The sequence below is a fragment of the Sceloporus occidentalis genome, unplaced genomic scaffold, assembly GCF_023333645.1.
Source record: "Sceloporus occidentalis isolate IW3139 unplaced genomic scaffold, rSceOcc1.0.p SCAF_112, whole genome shotgun sequence".
In the NCBI taxonomy this organism is placed as follows: domain Eukaryota; kingdom Metazoa; phylum Chordata; class Lepidosauria; order Squamata; family Phrynosomatidae; genus Sceloporus; species Sceloporus occidentalis.
The window spans coordinates 864,600-889,248 of record NW_028317092.1 but is presented as its reverse complement, the minus strand read 5'-3'; the positions used below and the strand labels follow the sequence as shown (position 1 = coordinate 889,248).

Genomic DNA, 24,649 nt, shown 5'->3' with positions numbered 1-24,649 from the left:
CCCAACCCAATAAAGACACTGGACAGGTTTTGTGGGTAGGGTGTTGGCCACAGCTTTTATTATTAACTATTATTAACTAGTCAGTGACTCAAATAAGCGATAAACATCCTTAAACATCGTGCCAAAGGCAATTCTTTAATCATCTTGACCAAGAGTTGTGACAGGGGAACCTCTTTGGTGGTAGTGATCCCTTGTGCAGCATTCTGGTTGTTACCCAGTAGGATGATTTATTCACTCTGATTGGACCTTACTTTAAGTTTGACTGACAATTGCCATGGTAACTAAGTTGTTATATACTCACTGGCCACTTTATTAGGCACACATGTTCAATTGCTTGTTAACACAAATAGCTAATCAACCAATCACATGGCAGCAGCTTAATGCATTTAGACGTGGTCAAGACAACTTGCTGAAGTTCAAACCAAGCACCAGAATGGAGAAAAAAAGGGGATTTAAGTGACTTTGAACGTGGCATGGTTGTTGGTGCCAAATGGGATGGTCTGAGTATTTCAGAAATTGCCGATGTACTGGGATTTTCACACACAACCATCTCTAGGGTTTACAGAGAATGGTCCAAAAAAGACAAAATATTCAGTGAGCGGCAGTTGGACAGACTTGTTCAAGATGACAGAAAGGCAACATTAACTCAAATAACCATTTGTTACAACCAAGGTTTGCAGAATACCATCTCTGAACACACAACATGTCGAACCTTGAAGCAGATGGGCTACAGCAGAAGACCACACCGGGTGCCACTCCTGTCAGCTAAGAACAGGAAACTGAGACTACAATTTGCACAGGCTCACCAAAATTGGACAAAAGAAGACTGGACGAACGTTGCCTGGTCTGATGAGTCTCGATTCCAGATGCGAAATTCAGATGGCAGGGTCAGACTTTGGCGTAAACAACATGAAAGCATGGATCCATCTTGCCTCGTATCAACAGTTCAGGCATTTTCTTGGCACACTTTGGGCCCCTTAGTACCATCTGAGCATTGTTTAAACGTGACAGCCTACCTGTGTGTCTATCTCAATCCAAAAGAGAACCTTTGGGATGTGGTGGAAGATTTGCATCATGGATGTGCAGCAACTGCGTGATGCCATCATGTGCATATGGACCAAAATCTCTGAGGAATATTTCCAGCACCTAGTAGAAAGTATGCCATGAAGAATGAAAGCAGTTCTGAAGGCAAAAGGGGTCCAACCTGGTACTAGCAAGGTGTACCTAATAAAGTGGCCAGTGAGTGTATATATTAGATATGTGTGAGAGTTGCATAACTATTATTACAGTATTATTGATTTCTTTAGTTCTTGTATAATTAAAAGCAATTTTTTATTCGTATTAGTGATACCCCAGTCCTTGATTTTTTTGTTCCCGTAATCACCTAGAGTCTATCATATAAAGTAATAAAATTTATATATTATTATGTTCATAGTGCAATTTTCCTGTGTTTTACATCGGACATGTATTTAGCCTTCAGTGTTGTTTTAACAATTACTTGATCAACAAAGGTAACCATGAAGGTATATAACACCTTCATACATCTAACATAATATGTCTTTCTTAGTTTTATTGTTTTGATTTTCATTTCATTTTTTTGATATTCATTTTCTGACACAGGTGATGTAAGGAATGACATATACATTACATTGTTACATGGAGACTTTGACAGGTCCACCCAGAGGAATGTGGAGGCTATTATGTGTGTTTGCGATGAAGACGGAAAAGTTATACCGGTATGCAAGTTTTTACAACATAGCGTATTATTTTCATATGCAATTACAATCACACCATGTACATTCTTCTGGAATTCTCATTAGACTGCGTACATATGTGCTAAGAGCACTGTGTCTTTAAGGGAATGGTGAAAATAGGTGAGCTTTATGGCAGCTTCACCCATTTTCACAAGGGCTATGCCAATTTTCACTGATTGTCTTGCCCATTTATTATCTGCTGAAAGCACACCTGAAATGTTAACCTAACCATGTATTAGAACTCATATTAGCTGAAAGAAGGTATAACCTACATTGTTACTTGACAACTGCCATGTTTTTCTTATATTCCTAAAGTATTCAACCTGGTCAACAGAATGCGTCCTACAGATCTCTGTTGTTTGTTGTAGAAATATGCTATTGTTAATCATCATTTGCAAATTGATGTAATGTGTATACCTTTAATGCTTAGAATCATTAAAGGGAGACAATGCCCCATACTGTCCCACCACCAAAGAATGCATAATGAAATTTTTGTTAGTAGAAAAAACAACAAAACACACTTAATTTTGAAAGAAGTTGCAGTTTCAGAGCTGCAGTACACTGCCTCACCATTGTCTGCATTTTTTGCTTCTTTCGGCTGCTTATGGGTGATTGAAATCAATGGTAGTGCTTCCTGTTATTGTGTGTGTCGGGGGGGGGGTTAAAGGTAAGTATTCTGTGCACGTGCTGTTCAACTGACCACTTTTCCTGCTAACTAAGGAGCTGGAGATTGGGAAATAGGGCATAGGAGGATCCTGATGGAAAATGTTAATTTAAAGTATACTCTCTGCTGCCATATGTGTGATGATGGCTGTTTCTGCAATATGTACTCTAGGTTTGGTTTTTCAATTTACCAACCCTAACAGCACATCCAATGCATTGACTAAACTATGTTTTATTAAAGTGTTTAACTCTGGTCAAACAATGCTAGAATGTCTGTCAATCTCAAAGGCTGTGGAGGAAATGATCTCCATAGTATGTTCAGAGCTGCCGTATATATACATACAACAAATTTCTAAATTGTTAAATTGGTTCTTGCTTTTTAAATGCTAGAATACATTCTATTGAAATAAAGTGGTGAAAAAATAAGTTCTATTAATTTTGTCTTTAGTTTATTAAAATGTTTTTTTTCGGTCAGAATGCTATTTGCATGGGAGCTGGAGACAAACCAGTGAGTGAATACAGATCAGTCCTTTACTACCAAATCAAACAGCCACGTTGGATGGAAACCATAAAGGTATGAGATGGAACATTAGTCATTTTGGAATTCTGAGTATTCACCTTTCTTTTATTTTTAGTGAATATACCCATTTTAAAACAGTTCATGAGTTTGTTTACTAGCAACATGCCTAAAGGTTTGTCACTTTCTACAGCCCACTTAGAAATAAATTACAATGTAATACAAAAAAGCACTCATGAATTCTCACTAAATGATACAGAACCTTCACTAAAGAGAGCAATTTTTTTTTTGCCAGAAATACAGCAGGTTAATCAATGCCTTCTGACTCACATGGGCATTCACTATGTAAGAGTAGATGTACTTTCAAATATTTATTAACAATAATAAAATTCAAAACACCAAAGGATAATGATTCTCTGTGAAGAACAGTAGGCATACAAAATAGCTATGGGCATGAACACCTGATTGCAGTCATTTTCAGCTTTCATATCCCACTGTATGTGTGGATTATTTGATATAGTGTGTTGAATTTTCTCTGCATCATTAAGACATAACATTTGTGTATTTGGGATATAATGTATCCTGCTGTGACATAGCAAAAAACTGCAGTCTTAGGTTCTTACTAGTGTGCACATATTTATGGCATCTGTTCTTCCTCCCGAATCCTATAAATAAGTGTGAAGTAATGGTCACTTTTTCTGAGCTTTCATATTGCTATGTTGAACCTTTGTTGAATTTGTTCTTTGGAGTTAATGTGATTGACCCTAAAATGCCCCCTCTTAATACCCCCTTCTCAATCAAATGAGCCTATACTCTGTCTCAAGAACTTGCTTATGGTGAGAAACAGCTGGTACCAGTTGTGATTGGGTGATTCTCCATGGATTTTTTGTTAAAAATACTAATTTAGCTGACAACAATATTCTGCTAGCTTTCAATTAAGTGGTATGTATAAGCAAATGCAAAATCTCAAGCCGGTTGATGGAAACTTGAGAACTAACCTGTCTTATCATTGAGCACTGGCTAGTATTGAAATACTAACTGCTCATTAAAATTTAACTGTTTTGTTAGTTTTACAAATAGAGCGCACATACCGTGTTACAGATCGTGCAAGAAAAACCTGAACAAGTGCGGATCTCATAATCAGTGACTTCAGTTAGCCCTTTCTACAGCACAAAGTCATCCTTTATTCATGTTAGCCCTTCATTTCCATTGAATCTTTATTATTTAGTTATATCTTTTAACTTCACAGTTGTACTTTAAGTCAACCAAAGTAAAAACCACTCCTGAATCGAATATATAACACAATATTGATTCATCACATACCACTGGAGCTACATTGTAAATGGTTAAATGGATTCTACCGTGAAGTCAATAATACTCTTCATGTAGCTGCTCGTTACATAAAGAGTCATTTGGATTTAACAGTATTCAAACTCATTCTGATTTAATGCACAGAAATCAGGGAATAGAAAACATTAATATAATCTACTGCTGGAAATATTCCCTGTTGTGTATTTTCTGATCTTCAGAGTGTGGTGGCTGCTTTCTTTCAAGAATAATGATAACTACTGTGTAGAACCACAGCTGGGGGATGCCTCAAGTCCTTCAACACATAATTGGTTGGCCTCCCTTGGATTAAGATACTTTTATATTCTTTATAATGAGGTTGTTTTTTTGTAATGTCTGTTGCACTGAACCGTTCATATACTGAAGAATGTGCAGAATTTTGTATTCCTAAAATTGAGTTTGAATAGTGACAGCTATTATAGCAAACTGAAAAATATGAAAATTTAGAAAATGTCCATGAAAAAAAGGTGGCCTCAAAAACCACCATATAGCCACCTTGCAGCACTCAGCTTCATGTTTTTGCATGCATATTGTGGATATTGTGTAATCATTAATGAATTGGAATTTTGATTCTGCAAAACGACCCAAAATATTACATACCAGTGGAGTGTGTTGAGAGTAATCTGACCGATTCATTTTGCACTTTTTGGCACTGCATGATACATTACCAAGATAAGTCACCCAAAACTGTAAGAGGCAGATCTCCCCTTCGTTTCATCCATCCTATACTTTTTATATGATATTACATTAATAATACTGTGGAATTCTTAAGACTGCTTCAGGTAGTGATTTGCAGCGTAAGGCCTACCTTTTCACCATTTCTAGTTTCCAGTGGCAGCTGTATATACATAACTTAAGTCATTCTTATTTTCATAGTCTCCAACCTTAAAGTAACATATTTTTTAAAATATATAATAGGTTGCAGTTCCAATTGAAGAAATGCAGCGGGTTCATCTCCGGTTCATGTTTAGACACAGGTCATCGCAGGAATGTAAGTATAATTGGTTGCTTTTTATGTAACTCAGAATAATTTATCATATGATGGAGTATGTTTTTCTCTTTTGAAATAAACTTGCATGCTCTCTCCTTTCACTTGCTTACTATTTTTTATATCTGCATGACACTGTTATTTTGCCTTATAATAAAATATTTTTCTATTAGATTTGAACTCTTCTAAACAAACAGCCATGTCAGATACGCAATGATTCTTCAAAGTAGATTGGCTAAATTTTTGTGTATGTAACATCAGGACAGAATGTAGAAACGTGGATGTGTGTAGTTTTATGCCCTGTGCATGAAAGATATATTTTTTATCAAATTCCATATTACAAATATGTTTTAAGTATGGTATTGAATAAAAATTTTCCTAATGGCATATATTATGGTTGCTGCATGTTAGGGCATGTAAACCATTTAAAACAAATTACTAGGTCACTTTGCAATATAAATTCCTATGAAGCTTAAGAAAGAATCAGATTCACTTTTGCAGATAGAATTTTCAAAACAGGAACTTCTGGTTGTTCTGTTTTGATGGTCACAAACATTTCAAAACTGCGTTCTGCCCGAGGGCGGGCTGGCCTAGGGGACAGGCTGGCTGTCAGGAAGCGCAAACCAGATGGAAACAGAAATGCAGTGCAATCACCTTTATTTATATACAAAAAAATAATAAATAACTGCAGAGAAATAATGTCCATATAATGCAGTCAAAAGTCCAAGCCAGGGGTTGAGAGCCAAATCAAGGAAGCCAAACAAGCCGAGGTCAGGATACCAGAGGTCAAACGGAGTCAGGGATGTAAGCAGGATACAGGAAGCGTAAATCAGAGAAGAGGAAATCAGCCAAGCCAGGAGTCATACACAGGAAACTGCAGGAACAATGGAGAACACACTTGGACAGTCTGAGACCAACACCAGGGCAATGTTGCTGTTTAAACCGTGGTAAAGCGGTTGCACACCATAGGCTTCAACAGCGAGACGTGGAATACTTTGGAAATGCGCATTTTAGGAGGGAGGTCAAGCGCCTAAGCAACTAGATTTACCCGAAGGAGGATGCGAAAGGGACCAATATAGCGAGGAGGGACCTGGAGGTTTAGGTTTCGAGAGGATAGCCAAACCCTCTCCCCAACCTGGTAGGAGGGTACGGGAAGTCAGCCTGGAGCTTTTGCTGTTCCATAGACCTATGTAGGGCATGCTGAATCTGTACCCATGCGGAACGGAGTTCCCTGAGTTGAACCTCCAAAGCTGGGATGTCAGTGAGGGCTGAAACCCGTAGTTGGCCAAAAACGGAGACATCTGTGAGGAGGAACTGACAGCACTATTACCGGCGAACTCTGCCCAGGGTAACAGATCAGCCCAATTGCCGTGGTGGTCAGGCACGTAACAGCACAAGAATTGCACAAGCTTCGTTAGACTGCTCCGCAGGCGCGTTGGACTGGGGGTGATAGGCCGAGGAGAAGGATAGCTTGATGCCTAGTTGAGCGCGAAAGGCACGCCAAAACTGGGAAATAAACTGGCTCCCGCTATCAGAGACAATGCCAATGGGTAACCCATGTAGGCGGAAGACCTCCCTGGCAAAGACCAGTGGTACGTGTGCAGCAATTTGGTCCGAAGTTCAGAGGGCACAAACCATTTACCACAAGGCTTCCTGGGGGGAGCGGTGGGTTGGGCAACCAGAATTCTCTCACCCAATGGAGAGGTCAAGTTAGTCCGGATGGTAGCCAAGATATGATCAGGTGGGACGATAGTGGCTGGAGCCGTCTCCTCTCTGGACAACAGGGAGAACTGCCTTGGCAGAGCGTCGGTCTTGACGTTTTTAGTCCCCGGTAAATAAGACACGATGTAGTGGAACCGAGACAAAAACAAAGCCCAGCGTTCTTGCCGTGGGGATAACCGCTTGGCCTCAGAAAGATATATATTTTTATGGCCAGTCAGGATGAGGGACAGAATTATGGCCAACAACTCATGATCCCCAATTTCGTAGTTGCACTCAGCCGGCAACAACTTTTTTGAAAAGAACCCGCAGGGGTGAACGGAACTCTCCGGGTTAGGAGGTTGAGACAAGGGGCGCCTACTCCTGTCTCAGACGCATTGACCTCCAGGACAAAAGGCAGTGCGGGGTCAGGGTGGAACAGGATAGGAGCTGAGACAAAGGCGGTTTTCAGTGATTCAAATGCTCTGGTGGCAACAGAGGACCAACATTTTGGGTCATCCTCTTTCCGAGTCATGTCTGTGATGGGCTTCACTATAGAGGAAACCCCAGTGGACGTGGCCATTACAACACTGCGGACAACTTTTGTGGGTCCATGGTAAACCCTTCCTCTGAAATCACATATCCCAAAAAGGTTACTTGCTTCCTGTGGAATTCACCCTTTTCCTGTTTGCAATATAACCCATTCTCCCTGACTTTCTGTAAGACTCTGCCAACATCAGAGTCAAATCTAATTTGGTGAAGACCATAGCTCCTCTGAGGAGGTCAAATAGTTCTGTGATTAATTGAATGGGGTACGCATTCTTAAGATGGTTAAGGCCCCTGTAATCAATACAAGGCCTTAACTCGCCCCTTTATTCCTCACAAGGAAGAAGCCAAAGCCTGCAGGAGAAGTGGACTTCCGAATGAACCCCCGGGACAGGGCATCCAAAACATACTCCTCTATGGCCTTGTTCTCTGCCACAGACAAGGGATAGATGTGGCCTTTAGGGGGAATAGCCCCTGGCTGGAGGTCAATGACACAATCGTACAACCTACGAGGCAGAAAGGTACCTGCCCATACCTCAGAGCTGTAGCTAGCTCCTGATGGAAAATTGTGCCCCCTCGCTATTCTTTTTTTTTACAGAGGTTGTTTTATTTACACTGCCCTTACACACTGCCTTTACACACACCTGTCCATAAACACACATACACGCTGCCTTTACACACACCTGTCCATAAACACGCATATACACATACACTGCCCTTACAAACGATTCAGGGGTAGGCAGCACTGATTCGTAGTCAGGTAAACAGGCAAGAAGTCAAATTTAACATACCGGTACAACCTCCACTGGCAAAGTATAACTGAGCAAGGAATCCAGGCTAGAAGCATGTTTAAATAGTCTGCTAACCAGGCACCAGGTGCAAGTGATCAGCACTCGGTGGTGCAATACAATGTGTCAGCAGCACAGCTAGACAAGTGGCAGGCAGAACAGAGAACCTTAAGGTTTGAGGTCCCAGGTTCAAGTCCTGTGCCAGGCATGACCCTGGCCAGCCATCTGCAGATCATTAATATGGGCTGGAGCATAACACTGGCAGTGTGCTAGTGTGAGTATGTATGTGTTTACGTCTTTGTGCCAGCATGGATGTGTTTGTGTGTTATAAACCAAACAAAAGGAAACCTATCAAAAATGTAACTTTTAATGCATATCTTACTAATAAACGACATCATCTCTAAACTGCGGTCCTAAAACTATTAAGGTTGGTATTAAACACAGGGGTCTCCTACTAAATTTAGCTTTCCTTAGTATAGTTCTGGCTAGATTCTGCTTGCATAGGAACTACCCTTAGGGGGAAGACACCAATAAATAAACCATGCCTAACATTCAAACCTGGACTGCTACATCTAAGAATCAATCAAGAACATAAATCGTCTGGCCAAAAAAAGCCTAAATCATCTGCCCCTAAAACTTAACTTTTAGTGCATATCTTACTAAAAAAATATATATTCAGGGGAACAAAAATATAATATTTGATAATCATCTCTATGACAAAACTAAACTACAGTCCAAAAACTATTAAGGATGGTAGTAAACATAACTTCTCCTAGTAGTGACTAGATTCTGCTTGCACTACCCAGGAACTACCCATAGGCACCATAGACACCAATCAATAAACCCCTACCTAACTACCAAAATATTCCCTGGACTGCTGTATCAGACAAGAATATAAATTGTCCGCCCAAAAAAGGCTAAATCATCTGTTTGTGTGTTAGCATGGATGTGTATATGTTAGCAATGTGGACATTAATTTGTATGTGTATGTAGCGTGAGAGGGAAACTGTGTAAGTGTGTGTTATTATGTGTATGTGTGTTAGCATGAATGTATACATACACTAATCCTCCATAACATTAAGACCACCTGCATAACATTATGACCACCTGCCTAATATTGTGTAGGTCCCCCTTTTGCTGCCAAAACGGCCCTGACCCATTGAGGCATGGACTTCACTAGGCCTCTAAAGGAGTACTGTGGTATCTGGCACCAAAGATGTTAGCAGCAGATCCTTTAAGTTGTGAAGTGGGGCCTCGATGAATGCATCCTGGTGCCATGTGTTCTCCAGGTAAGGGATGCACATGCACCCGGCCATCCACATGATGTAAAACAAAACATGATTCATCAGACCAGGCCACTTTCTTCTATTGCTCAGTTCTTATTCTCATGTGCCCATTGTAGGCGCTTTCCACAGTGGACAGGGGTCAGCATGGGCACTCTGACTGGTCTGCGGTTACGCAGCCCCATACGTAACAAACTGCGATGCACTGTGTGTTCGGACACCATTTTATTAGAACCAGCATTAACTTTTTGAGCAATTTGAGCTACAGTAGCTTGTCTGTTAGATTTGACCAGCCTTCATCCCATGTACATCAATGAGCCATGGCTCTGTCTCCGGTTCACAACTTTTCCTTCCTTGAACCACTTTTGATGGGTACTGACCACTGCAGACTGGGAACACCCCACATGAGCTCCAGTTTTGGAGATGCTCTGACCTAGTCATCTAGCCATCACAGTTTGGCCCTTGTCAAAGTCCTTAAGCTTGCAATATTTTCCTGCTTCTAACACATCGTCTTTGAGGAAGAAACGTTCACTTGCTGCCTAATATATCCCACCCACTGACAGGTGCGATGATAACAAGATCATCAGTGTTATTCACTTCACCTGTAAGTGGTCACAATGTTATGACTGATCTGTATATGTGTGCCAGTGCATAATTGCCTCCTCAACCCGAAGATGCCAGCCTTCCCATGGCGCTGCACTTTTGTATTATTATTATTACTATTATTGTACTTATCTAATTTGTACATGTATATTCTTTGTCCTCATTATCGTTTACCTTTAACCCAGCTAGTACTATTGCAATTTCCATCACTGTTTTCCCGATACCACTGCAATCTCTAGTTTACATTTTACATTACATTGACTATTTAGCTCTTGTAATTACTACTTGTCAAATTCAGTCCCCCTTCTAATCATTCTTACCTACAACATTTATAATTCTAGTCTCTCCTCACCCCTTTCAATTCCCTTTTTCACCTACTCTCTTGCACTTGCCTCATCCTTTCCATGCAGTTCAAACTAGCTTCTTACCATACATTCAACTTATTTTATTAACAAAGCTCTTCCACTGAGATGCATTTTGGTCAATTTGCTTTCATTACTTCAATTTGCATTTAATGTATATTAATAATAATATTTTTATAACAGGTCAGTTAAGCCTTTCTCTGAATTTATTACTTTTCAACCTATATCACAGGAAAAACAGATGCACTTGATATGTAGCACCAACATGCTTCAAGTCCGCTTAACCAATGCAGTCACACTCTGACAGTATTCACCATGCTATAGATAGCAAAATATTATTATGTAGAGTATATGACTCTGTATATTGGAAGGCATTTACAGTATAATTTCAGTTTTAACTTGTATGTCTAGTGTATTTATATACATTTTCCCTGTTTTGCCTTCATCTCCTGAGTAAAGGAATGTATCCATTTATAATTTGTTTTTAAAAATTGTCACAGTTGGGTTTCTGGTCTCATCCAGAGTTGTAGAATTGTTTTCCGTGTTTCTGTTGCCATAATATGTTTTGCTGAGTGCTCTATTATGATTTTTATTTAGACTCAGTATTGCCATTTCTGGAAGTAAACTTGCTTGTAGTGGAATGTGCTCAAAACATATTGGCTTGTATTTTGCCACTAAGGCATGCACATTTACAATTTCTTCTAAGTACAGGTCTGGTACATTGGTGTATTTATGCTTCACCCTTGGAAATTCTCAAAAACTATCACTGATGTGAAACAATGTGATTTGTTTATTTTCTAATTATGTGTTTAATGTTATTCTTTCCAGCTAAAGACAAAGGGGAACGGAATTTTGCCATGGCATATGTAAAACTCATGAAGGAGGATGGCACAACACTCCAAGATGGCTGTCATGATTTAGTTGTTTTAAAGGTACAACACGTTAACTGTGTATAAAAATGTCCTTCATCCCAATTAAACCTTCAATATGTAAATTAGTTTCTATGAAAGTCCAACAAGTTAATTTTGTAAGTTATAGCATCACGTACAAAAATGTTTCCTATCATCTGTCTATGTCCTGCCTTTGAAGATATATTTTACAAGTTTACTTTCATCTGCAAAATAGCTTTAGTGTGAAACATATTCTGTGTTTCAAGGTAACATTTTCCTGCAACAGCTAATACAAAATAGACATAATCTCTATATAATGATATCTTCTTTAGTTGCATGTATCTCAGGACTCATTTATTTTATATTTAAATTATATTAAACACATGTCACATATATTACCATATCATCAAGGCATTCCGCAACACTGAAAACTGCTCCAGCGGCCCCATCTCATTGTTTCCTAGACTGACAACAATCGAAGCCTTCAGCAACATCGAAAACCCACCCCAGGACGCACTGTGACCAATCCTGAGGGCGTCCACAAGCAAGATGGTGGCTGTTCAAAACCCTCCTGAGAACTCGGAGCTTGTTTAATACAAGCCCAGCTTACTAATCACTAGACTTGCAAATGTGTTTTCGTGTCGAATTATACTGTTTAGTCCATTCTTTCCGAATAAGGAACCAACGAATGTAACATTGGATGGAAGAAACGAAAAACGATTGTTCGCAATACGAGGCAGCCACCATTTTAAGTACATGAAAAGGAGGAGAATCTCACCAATCTGCATGTACTGAGAGGAGGGACATTAAGTGAGCTGATCTTCATTTATCCAATCGGCTCTCCCCTGTCAAATCGTACTGAGTGCTTGTCTAATGGCTGTGCTGCATCTTTCAAGAAAAAAAAAGCAGACTAGTAATGAAAAGAGCACATAGAAGAGCAGAGCAGGCAAAGGATCTGTTCATTTCACTGTGACTGCTTTATGTTAAACTGCTGTGCTGCATCTCAGCATTTTAGTCTTCTATGTGACACTTGGTAAGCCTCAGCCTGCCATTTCTCACAGTTTTGATTTAATTAACAACATTAAGTTAATTAATTGAGTTAATTAATGTTATTAAGATAATTTATCGGTCCACTACTATCCTTAACCCTATAAGACTAAGCTAATTTTGACCCTCTTTCTTCCACCCATTGACCTTCAATTCCCTATTCAACTTCTATGTGATTATCTTTTGTTTCCATGAAAACTGGATGAATTAATGGGATTTCTGGAAAAAAAACAGGGCCCAAGTCTACTAATCATAATGTGATTGGTAAAATAAATTTAAAAAGAAAAATAGTTTAAAAAAAAAGTTATAAAATGTAATGAGGGGAACTTCCAGTTCCAGCAAAATGTAAAAAAAAGCCCCAAATAAAAAAAGGAAAAATGTTTATTTTTATGAGCATTATCTTTAAAATAATTCTGTCATGGAAATAGTTAAAATATTAGCATTTGAAATGCCCATAGAGTGTCTACTTTTAAAAATGTATGGTTTGATTGGGTAAATGGTAATTCTTACCTGGGAATTCTCTTTCCCTGTCCATTTCCACGGTGGTACAGATGGAGAGATGGCTCCGCCTCCAGGTAGGGCAGGAAACCCTATAAAAAGTGGACCTCCCCCTTCCCCCCCAGTGTGTCAGAATCTTCTAGCTTTATCTTCCTTACCTCCTTCCCTACCTCTTTGGGGTCTGCCTCTTGGGTAAGGTTTATCACGAAAGGACTGGGAATCCTGTCTTGTGTACGTGGATCTGCAGTTATCCCTGTCTCTCGCTGGACAACCAATACTTACCCCCGTAGTGGATTCCAGGATAGAGTCGAGTTCACTCCCGAAGAGTTGTTTCCCTGAAAGGGTATGCTGCAGAGCATGTGTCTTGAAGCTTTATCTGCCACCCACGATTTCAGCCAAAGTGCTCTTCTAGATACAGTGAACAATGCCGTGGCCTTAACAGATGGCAGCATCTGAAATAAAATCAACAGCCAAGCAAGTGTCAGACAAGTGTCCCAGGTATAGAGGTGAGGTCTTCTAAAGCCTGTTGAATCCGGAGCCTAATAGCACGGGAGGTAGAGGCAGTGGCAATTGATGGACATTTTCGGCCCTCTTTTCCATCGGGTCCTTGAAATGTGACGCATCTTCCAATGGAATGGCCATCTTCTTAGTAGCATTGGCTACTGCGTCTACTTTAGGGACTTCCCAGGAGTCTGGGTTTCTTATCGAACAGGAACAGCTTCTTTATTCTGTTTGATGTAAGAAATCTGTCTGGATGCTTCAATTGCTCTGAGCTGATATGGAATTATGAACAGGAAAGGTCTTTGGTTTCTTGGAATGACCCTGAAATGGATCCAGTTTTGTTTCTGGTACATCATCCTGCAGGTTTAAGGCTGATCTGACCGCTGAGATGAGCTTCCCGGGCCTCATCCAAGGATGGAGAGAAATTGGCTTGGAAATCAATTACCGTGTATGAATCCGGGTACACATCTGGAACACCTGTGAGAAAGGTAGTGTCACTCTATGGTTGGGTTCCGGATGGGGAATGGCCGCATGAGAGGTGTTGGCCATAGCTCTTAGCACGGGTGCACGAGTTGCACAACTTAGCCGGGGGAATCATGCAGAGTCTTTTTGCAGGAAGAGCAGGCTTTATATTTAGCTTTCCCTGGAGGGTAATTCTCTGCAGGATTTTTATCAGACATATCTGAAACAAATAAACATAGGGAGCTGAGTGTTTAAAAGCACTTATCTTGAAAATCCTGGCACATACTTGAGAAAAGGCAACACAATGCCTCAGGCACTAACAGGTACAGCAGAAATCCACAGGATGCAGCAAGCCATAAAGTAGCAGCAAAAAAGGAAATATCTTACCCATCTGGCGCCTTATGAGCTCAGGACAGGAAGTTGACAGTTACCGGATGTGCCACTGCCTCAGATGACCTCCAGTTAAGCCGAACCTTGAACCAGAAGTGTCGGTTTGCAAACCCGCAACTGCCTGAAATGCACTCAAATCAACGGACCAGAGCAGTGCTGTGTCTCTCCGAGGTGGAGGAAGGAGCATGGTGCCAGGAATCTACCCCAGAATGGGAACTTGTCTCTGCTGCAGCCTGCTGCTGTGGTTCCCTGGATCCACCCAAGGACCTCTTCCAGGAACTCAAACAATGTATACCCCCCTGGGGCTCCAAAGAAAATAAAAAAGAAGGGAGCATAACTAACATGCCTCCTACCTGAGTAGGGCAGGAAACAACACTGGGGAGGAAGGTGTGGTCCACTTTTTTATAGGGTTTCCTGCCCTACCTTGTAGGCGGAGCCATCTCTCCATATGTGCCACATGGAATGGCAAGGAAAGTTGAATTGGCCAAGTTCAAAGATTTCCCAAGTAGGGCATGGGCGCAGACTGACGAGATGTCAAAATCCCCCAAAAACGTGCACCTCTCAGGTGTGGCCTTTTCGCTCCCAAACAGCCCTATACACCTATTCATAAGTGATATCACTGTACTCAGAAGATATTGCTGAACACATAATAGAGCAGGGGCGTCCTGCCTCCTCTGTGGGGAGAACGAGGGAGGCCGCGCCCCCTGCTGAAGTCTGTGATCGGCATTGAGAGAGCTGTAGTGCAGGTAAGGGGGTGGGGGAGTGTGTTTGAATGAGTATGCCTGATTGAGGGAATGAATCTGTGAATGAATGTGTGTGTGATAGCATGGATGTGTAAGTGCTGGAACCTAGGCATGATGGGACTGTGATTGCTGTTAACAATCCCACTCCTATCATGCCAAGTCAGCCAGTATATGCTGAAACCTGGCTAGCTGCCCCCTTGTGTATTGATGCTGCCAGCAGTATGGGGTCTGCACTTACAGCCACCCTGTACCAGCATGTACTGGCTGACTTGGGATGATAGGAGTGTGATTGCTAACAGCAATCTGCTAACAGCAACCACAGTCCCATCATGCCTAGGTTCCAGCATTTACTGGTTGGCTGGGTATAAAAAGAGTGTGTTTGCTGTTAGCAATCACACTCCTATCATGCCAAGTCAGCCAGTACATGCTGAAACCTGGCTAGCTGTCCCCCTTGTGTATTGATGCTGCCAGCAGTATGGGGTCTGCACTTACAGCCACCCTGTACCAGCATGTACTGGCTGACTTGGGATGATAGGAGTGTGATTGCTAACAGCAAACACACTCCTATCATGCCAAGTCATATTGTTGATTTTTTTTGTCCAATTGTGGTGTGTTACTTTTAATAAAAGCATGGTTACACACTAAAATTGGACAAAAAAATACAATGCCCAGCCAACCAGTACATGCTGGAATATAGGTATGTCTGAGATTGCTGTTAATCATAATATATAATTTTTTGTACAATTTTGGTGTGTAACTTACTTTTATTAAAAGTGTGTGGGAGGTCATTTTCAGTTTCGGCTAAGTGAACCCTGAATTTTCGGTTTTGGTCCAGAATTTTCATTTTAGTGCATCGCTAAAATAAATAGAACTATTTTATTTTTACTTTTCCAGAATCCTGAATTTGTAGTCACAAAACTTTCTAGGCCCAAAAATCAGTGAGAGGAAAAGCAAAGGTTTTGTGTCATTTAATTTATTTTAATCTGCATATTTTATTAAAGGCCATATTTTCTCACAGTGAAAAATGAGTGCGGCCCGCGCACGTATACAATTCTGATGAAGTGGCTCACTGCAGAAAATACTTGGACGCCCCTGTAATAGAGTGTTGCTTGGCAATGACACATACTGGGAACTGTAACTGTCATACCTAAACACTACAGCAATAGTTGACAAAGGGTGGCAGTAGAATTAGTGCATGGTAAGTGTTAAAATACCAGCATTTGAAATATCCTGGAGTGGCTATTTTTCAAAAATATATGGTTTCATGGGGTAAGCAGAATTTAGTGACTTCAAAGATGTCCGAAATAGGACATGGAGGAAGGATGAACAGATGTCAAAATTCCAAGCTGGAAACCTGAATTGCCCATGTCCCAAATGTGGAAATGTAACTCCAAGCAACCTGACAAACCTATCCATGAGTGGTATCAATGCACTCATGAGATATTGCTTAATACATATTAGGGTGTTGTTTGGTATATACCAGGGGCTGTAAATACATACCTAAAGTAATATTTGTGTGATAGAAAACACACACAAAATTACTACCACAAACATTGCCATATGCTGGTGGTATAATTGGTGCTAGAGTTAAAATACTAGTATACTGGTATTTGAAATACCATGGGGTATGTAAAAATATATGGTTTCATGTTATAGGACATGAAGGGGGTAACCACATGTCAAAATTCCAATTTGAAAAACTGAATTGTTCCACACCAAAATGTGGTCTTTTACCCCCCAGACAACACAAAAAGCCAATGCATGGGTGGCATCACTGTACTTAAGAGATGCTGCTTAACACATATTGGGGTGTTTAGCAGTGGCACATACAAGGAGCTGTAAAGTAGAATGTGTGTTAAAAAAGAAACACACAAAAAAATACTACCACAAGCTTTGGCAAAGGCAAAGGGGGTTTAGTTTTTAAACATATATGGTTTAATGGGGTAAAATGAACTGACCAACTTCCAAGATGTATCAAATAGGACATGGGGGCAGAAAAGGAAAAAACACTGGGTATTTCTAAACTCACTATTAGAATCTATTTTCTGTTGCTGTTCTAGTTTCATTAGCTTTTGTAGGTGAGTAAAAGATTTTTCAAATAAAATTAATTTCAGAATTTTTTTTATAGTAAATTAATGTTAAAACATTGTCACAAAGGGTAAATAAAGAACAACTATGTCCTTAATTGGTTAGCCTTATTGTAGTATTGTATATCATTAATTTACTCCACACAAACTTCCTCTAACACAACCTATATCACACAAAGACACCGTGTTTACGCCTGCCATAGCAGATTGCCCTAGTTGAAGAATTTAGTTTGGTTTATGAAGTGGTGAGATAATTATATTTAACACCTCTGTAGGGGCCCTGAATAGCATGCAGATTGTCCATCCACAGTTTTCACCTAAAGACTCAAGCTTTATCACTATTGCCAAAGAATACTTGGGTTAAGATATCCAGTATTAGAGCTGCCAATGCATAGCATACTTGACATTTGCTTATCATTAAAGTGTGCATTTGTACAAAATATGAAAATCTAGGAAGAGGCTGTGAAGACATATAAAGAGTAGTAATAATGATAAAGGGAAAGAATAAAGTAAAAAAGAAAAGGAAACATAATTGCAAAAAAACAATCAACCTGCCGGCTCCTAAGAACAAATTTTAATCACCCCTTTACCTGCCTCTGTATTCAGCACAGCAAAAGCTCCAGAGCACCTTTCCGTCTACCCATTAGAATTCATGGATCGAATATCCCAGGCTTCACCTACCTCGTTGGCCAACTGTTACCAGGCCTGTCCTATATGCACACACGTCATTAATCTACAGGATAGTATTGCAAAAAGTTTAAAGAACACGACTTTAAACAGCAATACTGTTATCAATCTGCAAATTAGGCAGGAATTAAATAATTGTGCATAGCGAATTTGCCAACAATTTTATATTCTTTGCACATAAAAAACACATTTACATATTTTGGTTGTCCTTGAAGAAATGCTTACTGCTACTTTGACAAAAGGGGATTATTAATATATCCACTATCATAGTATCACTTTGGCATTGACTCGAGCCATTGAACTTGAGGAAATATTTTGCTTAAGCACATTTCTCTGTGCTTTAATCCTTTATCTGTAAATGGTCAGTTAATCAGACTATTTACATTTACTTGACGTTGATTTGTTGACAAATGCTGTGTGATTACTTCTTGTTTTATTGTTTAACATACTATGATTCCACTTTATTACTATACGGATTGTAGATGTTCTTTGCTTTATGTTCCGAAGACACTTTACATTAGCAGAGTTAGTTAATTAGATTTTAACAGAGCACTGAATCTTAAATGCCATATTAATCTGTGTACTGTATATTACAGCAGAATGTACTTTGTTAAGATAGCATATACTTCTGTGCATACAGAAAAGGAAAGGTGTCAAAACTTGCTAAGGTACTGCTAAGTGAGCAGAAAGTTTCTTCTGCTTGAAATAATATTATTTGATTTGTTTTTAAATAGTCCAAAAAGTGTGCCTGTATATATGTGCTGACTTTTCTGTCGTTTTGTGTAGCATTACAAGATGTGGCCTGACTTCAGAATGTCTTAACATTACAGCACTCAGAGTTTTGTGAAAGGCATTGGGTAGCTGTGGATATCATTTCTCAGTGTTAAATATGATACCACGTTATTACAGCTTTTTTTTTTTTATAGTTGCTATATATTGCAATCTTTTGCATTTGAAGCTCATTCACTATAATAAATATGACCCAGGTCTTCATCACCATTAGCCTTTGAATTAGAGGCAGGTGAAGTGTTGTGCAAATTGTATTACATACCATCCATTTATAGTTGTGGTGTGGGACATCTTGTTTTGAAAATACTGATCCCTGAAGAGTTTCCTTTTTCCTTTCATTCTTTACTTCACTTTTTAGTGGGAAATGTTGTGTGGCTGCCAGGACACACAGAGCACTCTGAAATATTGCTATTACACTAATAAGAACAAAATGCCCCAAAAATCAGATAGAAAAAACCTACAGCCTATCCAAAGTATAAAACGTATTACTTCCTGCTAGATAACATTAAACCCCAGCTGAGATTTGAAAATAAGAATTTCTGAAGTATAATCTAGTGCCTTCACTCTAGGTCTGCTAGCTCCCTGCATTAAAATGTTTCTAATTACTCAAACCCTTACCTAGACCTTCACAAAATGCAAGCTTAGAACTTTAGTGTTTTGTCTGACACCTTTTGAAACAAAGTTTTACTTTAAGATGAAGAAATATCGACGTGTCCATTAACTTTGCAGGGTGACAGCAAGAAAATGGAGGATGCCAGCACATATTTATCTCATCCATCTACCCGTCAACAAATAGACACAAAGGGATCAACATTCAGCAGAAGCAGCAGCAGTTCGGGAGGGCTATCTGTTAGTTCACGTGATGCATTCTCCATTTCTACACTTGTTTGTTCAACTAAATTAACTCAGAATGGTGAGTTATTAAGAACTATGTGATATCACAGATTGTACTCCCTTTTCTTAAAAACACTCCCCTGTGCTTTAAACATCATCTGTGTATTCTGTATCTGGAAATTTTCGAAAAATATGTTTAATCTAAACTGAAATTGGTGAGTTTAGGGGATGATTAAAGATATATGATTAGTTAGCAGGCAGTTATGAGTACTATATAAACAGGGCAAAGGTACTTTTTTGTAACGCTAACTTTGTTTATTCTGTACTGAACAACATTTACAAGCACAAACAAATCCTTTTTTATTATAGATATATCTGATTAACAGCAATTGGCTTACAAAAGTTAGGTTTACCAGATCCACAATATGTCATGTTATTAACAATAACCACAATATGTCATGTTATTAACAATATATATATATATTTAATACAGTATTTAAAATCATAAAGTAATTTCTAGCTCCCCAGTAGAGCCTTCACTGGCCTATACTTTGCTGGCCCAGACAGACTGCTTAAGTAGCCACTAACTTATTCCTGCCAGATCCAGTGGCGACTCTAGAGACAATATATAGGGGGGGCACACAAGATACCACAGTCAAACTGGGGGGCATTAATAATTTCCACCATTTAATCATACTACTGAAAAAACATATATATATATATATATATATATATATATATATATATATATATATATATATATATATATATATTAGCCCCAGCTGCCCATATATATTAATATTAGCCCCAGTTGCCGATATATATATTAATATTAGTCCCTGCTGACTATATATATAAATATATACATAAATATTAGACCCTGCTGCCGATAGCAGGTATAGATCAACACATTCACACAAACCCAGCTTTGCATGTATAGATCAATTGAAATTCACTTGTGATCTCAGCACTGAAGGTATATATCAAATCAACAGAATCAGACATACAAATCCTGTATTTGCAGGTATACAATAATAATATATGAAACGTAGCATCGCAGGTATAGATCAAATAAATACATGGAAGCAGCATTGCAGGTATTAATCAACTGAACAAGACATACAAACCCTGTATTTGCAGGTATACATAAATGTATGGAAACATAGCATACCAGATATGGATCTACAGAATAACACACAAACCCAGCTTTGCAGGTGTAGATCAATTGGAATTCACATAAAAACGCAGCATTAAAAGTATATTTAAAACCCCCTAAATTACAGGCATAGATCACAGGTTGCACACCCCAAAGCAAGCCCTGGCGTCCACACTGCCCACATAGAAGCTGGCCAGCACCCAGATAACACACATAAGATTTGCCATCTTTGTCCCACCCTGCCTGTACCATCTTGGTCCCCAAGGCTCAAACATCCTGCTAGTGCCATCTTTGCCCTTCCACAATTATACATCTATGATACACACAAACACATTAACTCATGCTCTCCCTCATTCAGACAACTCATCCACATATTAACTCATGCTCTCCCTCATTCAGACAATTCATCCATTTTAAGAAACTACGCCCCTTGGAGCTTCAAATGAGGGGCTACATGTATTTCTAGGACAAAAGTTGAGTGCACAAATAATGATGGAATATGTCGCTTTGGCTAGAAAATATGTTTTTTCTAACCATAGCGAGATGTTCATTTGTGTCTTGCGCACTCCAGGTTTGTACTAGAAACACATATAGCCCCTCATTTGATGCGCCAAGGGGTGTAGTTCTTGCAAATGTGTACTTTTTGTGCCATAATTTAACTTCCTACGTGAGCAGTAATGCCATGTCAAGGCTTCAACCCTAATTACTAATCATTCACTCGCAGAAGCACACACCATACTTTCCATACATTCACTCACAGAAGCACACACCATTCTTTCCCCTTACAGTCCCAAAGAAATTATGGTAAATGATGGTAAAATCACTTTTACAGCAAAAATAAGTCTTGCAGTAAAAATGCAAGGCGCTGCAGGGATGAGATGGTTACTCACGTACCGCACAGGCTAAATGGCTGATTTTAATAATATTTGCAGTTCAAAAATTTGCTTCCCTCAACCGTTGGCTAAATTTAACCCCATGATCAAAGGGATAGTGGGATTAAAAATTAGTATCGGCCATTTTTAAAAAGGGAATGTGACTTTTTATAGCTATATGATCGCTGTGGTAACATTGGCTACCACAGTGATCATTTAGCTAGAATACTTAAACTTTTTTTTTTTTTTTTTAAGTTAAACTACTGTGATCCTGCACCCACACAGGGTACCAAACAGCACGGTCCTCTAGGGTATTAACGCCACATCTCAGTTAGGTAATCACCCACGATTTATTTGTAGTCCATGTATGAAGTTATTTACAGGATTACATAGTACACAAATTCCCTACAAACAAAAGCCTAGCTCGTCTGAGCGCTTACTAACATATAACTCCCTCACTACTAAGGGTCTAAACTAAAACAAAACGTAATCCCACCAACCTCTTTGATGGTCTCTTTTGTGCATAGCAAGCTCTGCTGCTTCCAAACAAACTCTCCCTCCCCCTCTGTCCAACAGGTCAGGTTATATTGCAGTCAGTGCAGCTAATTACTTGCAGCTGACCAGTGCATTGGAGTCAGCTTAAACTCCCGGCCTGGAACCCGTGTCAGTCCAGGTGCATGTAAACTGCGGGGTGGAGCACCAGCCTGCCCTATATGTCGTATAAAACCCTGCAAAATCGAGGGGGAATGTATACCCCTTCCACGACAACACCCCGCACCTTGTTACATATCCTCCCCCCCAGCTCAGACCCATCGGGGCGAGCGGCCTTGGACCACAAACAGTGAACTCGGGAGAGGCCATCCACATTACCCTGGGCAGTACCAGCCCTGTGAACCATAGTAAACTGGAATGGCTGGAGATTAAGGAACCACCTGGTAACCCTGGCATTCTTTTCCTTGTTCTGCCTCATCCAGGTTAAAGGTGCATGGTCAGTAATCAGTGTAAACCTTCGACCCAACAGATAATACCTTAAGGACTCTAGTGCCCATTTAATAGCCAGGCATTCTTTCTCAACCACCGAGTACCTCTGTTCATGAGGATTTAACTTCCGACTTAGATACATGACTGGATGTTCCTCTCCATCATGTGCTTGAGAAAGAACCGCGCCCAGGCCAACATCCGACGCATCGGTCTGTACAATGAATTGCTTAGAAAAATCCGGAGCTACCAATACGGGGTCAGAACACAAGGCCTCTTTCAAGACCTGAAAGGCATGTTCTGCTTCTGGGCTCCACTTAACCATAACCGGGCCTTTAGCTTTTGTGAGCTCAGTCAACGGGGCAGTAATGGTGGCAAAGTCAGGGATGAACCTGCGATAATAGCCGGTTAAGCCCAAGAATGCCCTTACTTGTTTCTTTGTTACAGGACGTGGCCAATTGGAGATGGCTGCTACCTTGCTCTGTTGTGGTTTAAGGAGCCCCCGCCCTATCGTATAACCCAGATATTTAGCCTCTTCTAAGCCTAAAGAGCACTTAGCGGGGTTGGCAGTCAAACCGGCAGCCCGTATACTATCCACTACCGCCTGAGCCTTCATCAGATGTGTTTCCCAGTCTGCACTGTGAATCACTACATCATCCAGATAGGCAGCTGCATACTCTCTATGGGGCCTAAGTATCCTATCCATCATACGCTGGAAGGTGGCTGGGGCACCATGCAAACCGAACGGTAACACATTGTATTGGAACAACCCCTCAGGGGTAGAAAAAGCGGTCTTTTCCTTTGCTCTCTCTGTTAAGGGAACCTGCCAATATCCTTTGGTCAAGTCCAATGTACTCAGATACCTGGCTTTACCCAACCTCTCTATGAGCTCATCCACCCGAGGCATAGGATAGGCATCAAACTTGGAGATATTGTTTAATTTACGGAAGTCATTACAGAAGCGTATCTCTCCACTTGGTTTCGGCACCAACACAATCGGGTTACTCCACTCGCTTTGTGACACTTCAATCACCCCTAGTTTTAGCATCTTTTTTACCTCGGCACTAACCGCTTCACGTCTAGCCTCGGGTATTCTGTATGGCTTCAGATTGATTTTCTTTCCGGGTTCGGTGATAATATCATGTTTTATTATGTGTGTTTTTCCTGGTACTGGGGAAAACACATCTCTATTTTTTAACACAAACTCCCTGACTTCCTGTTTCTGATGAGAAGCAAGAGTGTCAGCAATGTACACCTCAGGTTCTTTCCCACAAGCATGAGTGGGTTGCCCTTTGGTCATGGTGAAGACCTCTCGCTCTACCCATGGCTTCAATAAATTCACATGGTAGATCTGTTCTGCCTTCCTCCTACCCGGCTGTCTTACTTTATAATTAACCTCACTGACACGCTCAATAATTTCATATGGCCCTTGCCAGCTGGCTAGGAACTTGCTTTCAACTGTAGGGATAAGAAGCAATACCCGGTCCCCCGGTTTGAAGATCCGAAGCCTTGCATTCCTGTTATAACTGACTTGTTGGGCCCTCTGGGCTTTTTCCATATTCTCCTTCACTATGGGCATTATAGCTTCCATACGCTCCTGCATTTGAGCTACATGTTCTATAACACTACGGTGAGGGGTATGCTCTTGTTCCCATGTTTCCTTGGCAACATCCAAAATACCTCTGGGGTGCCTGCCATATAATAATTCGAAGGGTGAAAACCCAGTGGAAGCTTGTGGGACTTCTCTAATAGAAAACATAAGATAGGGTAAGAGATAATCCCAGTTCTTACCGTCTTTGTCTACCACTTTGCGTAGCATGGCCTTTAATGTTTTATTAAACCTCTCTACCAGTCCGTCTGTTTGAGGATGGTATACTGAGGTTTTTAGCTGTTTAATTTTGAGCAGCTTACATAGCTCGGTCATAATCCTGGACATAAAAGGAGTTCCCTGGTCTGTGAGAACCTCTTTTGGTATACCCGTCCTGCTGAACATCATCATTAACTCCCTTGCAATACTCTTAGAGGAGGCATTCCGTAGGGGAACTGCCTCAGGATAACGCGTGGCATAATCAACAACAACTAAAATGTATTGATGTCCCCTAGCTGACTTAAGCAGAGGCCCTATCAGGTCCATTGCAATTCGTTCGAAAGGGACCTCGATAACAG

At 40.2% G+C, this 24,649-nt stretch overlaps 1 protein-coding gene across 1 annotated transcript in view; it reads left to right on the top strand.

Moving 5' to 3' along the window:
• LOC149282561 (dedicator of cytokinesis protein 2-like) overlaps positions 1–24,649 on the top strand; it is a 291,513-nt gene that overhangs the window by 38,469 nt on the left and 228,395 nt on the right. Inside the window, exons 14-18 of the mRNA XM_089498058.1 lie at positions 1,621–1,736; positions 2,893–2,991; positions 5,200–5,272; positions 11,378–11,481; positions 19,373–19,556. Coding sequence (XP_089354184.1) covers positions 1,621–1,736; positions 2,893–2,991; positions 5,200–5,272; positions 11,378–11,481; positions 19,373–19,556 — 576 coding nt within the window. The remainder of the gene's footprint in view (positions 1–1,620; positions 1,737–2,892; positions 2,992–5,199; positions 5,273–11,377; positions 11,482–19,372; positions 19,557–24,649) is intronic.